Source organism: Anomalospiza imberbis, chromosome 3 (assembly GCF_031753505.1).
Source record: "Anomalospiza imberbis isolate Cuckoo-Finch-1a 21T00152 chromosome 3, ASM3175350v1, whole genome shotgun sequence".
Lineage (NCBI taxonomy): Eukaryota > Metazoa > Chordata > Aves > Passeriformes > Viduidae > Anomalospiza > Anomalospiza imberbis.
In genome coordinates, this window is record NC_089683.1 from 38,656,000 (window position 1) to 38,661,999 (window position 6,000).

The 6,000-nt window shown below is 48.9% G+C and overlaps 1 protein-coding gene across 10 annotated transcripts in view; it reads right to left on the reverse strand.

The window, feature by feature from the left end:
• EPHA7 (EPH receptor A7) overlaps positions 1–5,742 on the reverse strand; it is a 164,030-nt gene extending 158,288 nt beyond the window's left edge. For 5 of the 10 annotated variants that reach the window (XM_068184084.1, XM_068184081.1, XM_068184077.1 and 2 more), the window contains exons 1-2: positions 5,394–5,730; positions 1,313–1,377 (exon numbers count right to left, since the gene is read on the reverse strand). In XM_068184084.1, coding sequence (XP_068040185.1) covers positions 1,313–1,377; positions 5,394–5,490 — 162 coding nt within the window. In that variant the 5' untranslated portion in view covers positions 5,491–5,730. Of the gene's footprint in view, positions 1–1,312; positions 1,378–5,393 lie in introns of all 10 variants that reach the window. The other 5 variants (XR_010997134.1, XM_068184078.1, XM_068184079.1 and 2 more) reach the window with 5 other exon arrangements.
• Between the last annotated feature and the right edge of the window lie 258 nt (positions 5,743–6,000).

The window sequence follows — 6,000 nt, forward strand, 5'->3', positions numbered from 1 at the left end:
AAACTCACTTTTCACTATTTGTTGAATTGGACTCTACTTTCATCTTTCAGTATGCCGATGTGCAACATGTGTTGACATGTCTTTCATTATCTACAGGTTAGCTTAATATAAATGCCACCAAGCTAATCTTTCAAACACCTCTGGTATAGGCTTCAATCAGCACAAAACACTAATGCTGAGGTTATTGGCCATCATACGCATTGAGCCCGCATTACATTCCCTCCGAAGTCCTTAGATTTAGTTTCCAGTTTATGCTTGTATTGATACTACAATCTTACTTCCAAAGAAAGACACTTCCACATTTTCATTCTTCTTATATAAAGGATTTGTTACACTTTTATATCCCTACTCACACTTCACGCTCTTCTGGCTCCAGATTTCTTAATGAACTGAAGATTAAGGGACTGATCCCCCAAGTTCTTGCTCGTGCAAGGGGTCACAATAGATTCAGCGAGACTGTTTCCATGAGCAAGAACTGTCCATGTAATTTATGATTTGTCAGACTAAGTTCATGTAGGACTGAGTTAAGATAGGACAATATATCCATTATATGTCTCTGAAAATGTTCTTCCTCAAAGCTTGAGGAAGAAGAGGTTTTATAACACTTTTAATTCAGACTGAAAGCAGCATTTCCCAACTTTACATATATAAGACAATAACAATGATGTTTCTAAACATCTCATTTTTATAATGATGTAATTTACAATGATACATTTCATAGAATGCCAAGACATTAATTTGTACGCAAGCTGGAGGTGGCCTTAACCACATAATTCGTGCCTAGTTCCAGATATCAAGCTCCTCAAGGCTTGGGGATGTTTCAAGTTTGGAATGTCATTTCAAACACATCTGCAATATAAATGTTTTTATTTTAGAGCACTTCAATCTGTGCTATTCAATTACAAAGAAAACATTGTAAACAAATTTATGATCACCCATTCTACAGAAAATGAAAAACATATTTTTAGAAAGTTTCCACACAGAAGCAGATCTGTTGTTTCTAAAGGAAGAAAAAAAAGGGATTTAAAATACTGTGTTATAAATATACAGTGTAATCCTTTATACAGCACAAAGAAATACACTACAAAACATAAAAGTAACAAAATTTTCCAAAGAGCCACTTGCTTTTAATTGGCTTGTACATTTGTACACCGTAATCTGAGGTTTCATTCTAAAAATGAAGAAGCTATAAACACTTGGTATGATTACTGAGAGAAATATGAGGGCGAACGAGTTTAAAGCAGGTCTTTCAACTGCTTCGATAAACTAACTACTCATCTTTAGGAACTTAAGTTTTGCCTGCAGTACTTACCCCATTGGGAGGAGAGGAAATCCATTCCAACTCTGTCTGTTGTGCTTTAGAGTCCAGCAGTATTACTAAAAAAAAGGGAAAAAAGAAGAAATTCCACAGCTTGTTAAAAATAACAAAGGGGGATTTAAAATAAGGAACAAAATATGAATTTTAAAAAGTGGTAGAATTAATATAATTTTTGTACAGATTAACATGTCTTCTTCATATTATTAAAAAAAATTATCTGCAACCACAACTAGCTATTTATTTGCAAACAGACAAATTATTATGTATCATTCACATATAAGCAGATATACATATCTGCTTATACGTGAGCATAAATACATAAATCTTTACAATTTCATTGCTTAAAACAAAGTGAGGGGTTTTTAGTTCTCTGAAATGCTATTAATCAGTCATTAAGATGCATGCTCCCTCCCTCTCCTTTTTCATAAGGACATTTTCCATATGCTGGTCATTACAATCAGCTTAAAGCACACAGACATTTCAACACGTTTCCAAACTGATTTATACAAGACTGGTCTATACCTCGCCGAGAGTCGCATTGAAAAACAATGATCTTTTTCGAGTGTCAAAGTGAAAAATACTTCCCTTTGGTGATAAAGCAATAATTCTGCAAATAAATGACAACCAGGAATACAGATAAAAAAGACTCTGCAATTACCTCACACCTCGCATACACAAAATCAGACTAATTCACTTTATGGTAACAGCTTCCTAAAATCTTCACATCGTGGTGACATTTATATACAGAAAGGCATCAGTTCTAGCAGCACCACAATTATTTTCAGCTAAATGTAACCCTACCTCCAAAAGTGGTTAATCACAGCCTAATAAACCAACTCTTTAGTAGCATCCATAATTTGAACCTATTCCATATATGTTTAGCTATAAAGCTATTTATAACTTTATACACAGAATTTCTGTACTGTCTAAGATATTTAGACGTGTGACTTAAGGCTGTAAATTGAAGCAACTTCTGCCAGTTCTAACAAAACAGTTTTAGTTCTAACTTTGGCCCTTTCTCCAAGGAGAATTTAACGTAAAATTTCAGTGAATTACTAAAAAGATGCCTAAAAATTCATACAGTAATACATGGAATGTTAGCTGAACACAAAACAGTAGCTTCCAGGCCTGTATTTCAGTAATGAAGTGGAACTACTCATTAAGGAAGTTTGATAGTCTCCCTCTAGAAAGATTACCTGCTTATGTCATTAAGGCTGGATTCAAGGGGCTTTACTTTGTAACACTTTCTATAGAAAAGCAGGTGGTGTATGCGGCGGCTTGTTAAATAAGAACATTTATAATGGTCCTGGGAAAAAAGGTACCACCAAAAATTTAACCGTTTAAGCACCAGCACACTACGGCTGTAATTCATTATACTTTTTATTTGGCAGTAATTCTCCATCACGTAGCAACGGGTGAGCACATCAGAGAGAGAAAAGATAACAAGCAAACAAAACAAACAAAAAGAAAAGCCACAAAGAAACAAAAAAACCCTAACACAGAAACCCCTGCTCTGCAAACAACCCTTTCAAAGAAATCGTGGCGTTCCTTCTGGCATCCCAAGTTACCGGGGAAGAGCTTTCCAAGCCAGCGGCTGCTGCCCTGCTCCCTGCGCGGGGAGACCCGTGGCTGTCACGGCTCTTTCAGCAACGCGGGAAAGTGATGCGGAGGAACGGCGCCGCGCCCCGCGCCCCCCGCCGGCAGCCGCAGGGGGTCCGCAGCTTCCCGCGCCGGGAGCGCACCGGCGCTTCAGCGCGGTCCCTCCGCGGAGGAGCTGCGCAGCGCGCTCCGCGGCGCGGCGCGACGGAGAGTGAAAGGAGGAGGAGAGGCGGCGAGCGAAGCGCGGGGGCGCGGCCGCGGGAAACAGGCTCAGCGGGGCTCCGCGCAGGGGGGGAGCAGTGGCCTCTCGCCTCCGCGGGGAGCCGCAGTCGCGCTCCGGGCTCTGCGCGGAGTTGCGCGCAGGCGGACGCGCCCCCGCGCCGAAGAGCGGGGCTTGGCGGCCGAGCCGCAGGGGAGCTCCGGTCCCGCGGCCGCCTCCACCACACCCCCGACAGCCGCGGTGTTGGGAGGAAGCGCCCGGGACAGCGGCCCCAGAACGGAGCCCCGAAGTCTCGCAGCCACGGAGCGAAGGGATAGTCCGCTCCCCGTGTGTGCGCTGGACCCGAGGGTCTTGGCGGCTGGCAGAGGGCTCCGCAGGTAACGCGGTCGCTTTCTGGCTTAGAGAGACAGAGGGACCCTGCCCCGTTCCTCCCCAGCATCTCACCGCGGCTTCTATTGAGCTACAGAAAGAAAACTCGGAAAACTTTTTAGCCTTTTACCCCCCCCATCCCTTTTCCGTACCCAGCGGGGAGGGGTAGGAAACCACGCGGGGCTGCTGCCGCCACCGGCCTTCGGCGGGGCCGGCGGTGAATCTGTAAAGTTACTTTTTTGTTGTTCTTGTTTATTTTTTTTTTAACTCGCTCTTTCTTCTGACAGAGTTTTCTGCGCTTGCAGCAGGTAGCCGCTATCAATCCCTGTCTGCCGCTCGCCCCCTCCTGACCCTCCTTTGGCTAGGTGATTTCCCCCGAATATACAGCCATTATACACGCACACTCATAGGTACAGATGCATATATAACCACCCACGTATAACAGAGAAAAAACCGGGATAGGCTACCACTGGGAAGCATCGGCGTAGCTCCGATCACGGAGCAATCCGTAGGGCAGAGTGGGGCAGGCAGTCCGCACCCTCCCCGCCTGCCTCCCCGTCCGACTGCTCGGCCCTTCTCCTCTCCCCCACCCCACGGCTACGGGTTAGTGCTCCCCGCGGGAGGGTTTCTGTGCTTTACAGCCCCTCCAAATAAACTTTCGAAATGCTGCTACGGAAAGGCTCCTTCTTCTCTCCCTCTCTAATCTCGCCATCGACTTCGTCTTTTAAGGGCAGAGTACATTTTAATTGAGGCATTTTTTAAAGCTCCAAATGGTATCTTACTGCATGCCAGAGGTTTGATGAAAAATACTGACGCATCCATCTGAGGCGGAGGGGGGAAACCCCAAACGCATACATATGCAGAGGCACCGAAAATGCCCTGCCTCCCCCTTCCCATGTCATGTCGTGTGTGTCTTCGTCCCCCCCTCCCGAAGATGGAGACGGACCTTCGCCTTCGGCTGTCAAGCCCGAGCAGGGCACTCCTTTAAATAATTTCGGATTTTCTCAGCGTGAAAAAAGAGGTTCCCAGATGGGCTTTGTGAATTGATTTTAAACACCTCCATCAGTCTCTGATACAAAACTGCCTGATTTGTCTCCTTGCGCGGGGGAAACAAATGTGCGGGGTGCGCCTTACACAGATACCAGTATTGGACTGATGAAAACGAAGAAGCTCCGTTGTGCTACGCAGATGGTGTAAAACCCCTAAACCTCTCTCCAGCGATACCAGGGGAGAGCACACACATTTCAGGCACACGACACCGGCCCGTATGTATCCTCTCAATACATGTCCAGCCTGCACAGCTGGGACGTGCAAAACTGCACCCCGATACTCCTTCCCGCAGTCTGTGCCCAGCCCCGCTGGGCCGGAGCGCTGCAGGGCCCCGGTGGGGAGCGGCGAGGACTGCCCCGCAGCCCCAGCCAAGCGCTGTGCCTTGCCTCCCACCAAGCGTCCCGAGCCCTAAAACTCGGCCCTCAGCCCCTGCCCAGAGAGCAGCGAGGTAACCCGCCCTCCCTGCACCTCCTCGGGAGGATCAGGGCTGGCACGGGAGAGCGACGCTCTCCAGCACGGACACCCGGGCCGGGGGCTCTCCCAGCCCCATTCCTCCTCATCACGTGCGAATGCCTCGCAAACCTCATTCCTGGGAGCAAAGGCAGTTGTCCCGGTCCCTCATACATACACACGCACAGCCCCCAGTGAATACCGTGCTTTTTCCTCTCTCCCACCTCAACTAAAAAGTCTTTTTTTAATTTTTTTTTTTTTTTTCCTGAGAGGGGGGCTGATAAGCAGCTGGCAGGGACAGGAAGATCCCCTACTAAGCCACCAAACAGACTCCGTGGGCAAAAGCAATAAATAAGCTCAAACTTTTTGTTTTCCGCATCACCTTACCTTCTTTTGCAGCCTGTGCCTCCCCCGTGTGTGCAAAGCGGAACAGCCAGACGGAGCACAAAATAATCCAAGAAGGGAGCCTACTTTGGAAAGCCATGGTGCAGGAGCGGGGTGATTCTATATTTCTAGCTCTCTATTCCTAGACACTGCCACTGCCGCCGCTTGGTGGGTGCTAGAGGTCGGTGGAGAATTTGCTGTGCTAGTGTGTGGCTCGGCGCTCCCTCCCTCCAGGCTGCTTTTCTCTTTCGCCTCCTTCTCCTCCGCCTCCGCGCCGCTGCCCGGCTCCCGCACCGGGCCGGCCGCCCGCCAGCCCCGACTGCAGCCCGGCCGCCCGCGCCGCGCGCCGATAATATCAATGAGGGCAAGGGGGCGGGGCCTCGGCCGTGGAGCGGCCCGTCCCTCAACGTGACTGACAGCCCTTTCTGACCAATCAACAGCACCTGTCGGCGGCCGGCGGGCCGAACCGCCCCCTGAGTCGCCGCGGCCAGGGGGGCGGGGCCGGCGGCGCCGGCCAATGAGCGCGCGGCGGTGTCGGGTGTCTGCCGGTGCCGGGGAGCTGCGGGCTGCGCGCGGGGCGCAGCGCCGGGACGGAGGCGCTGAGCCACGA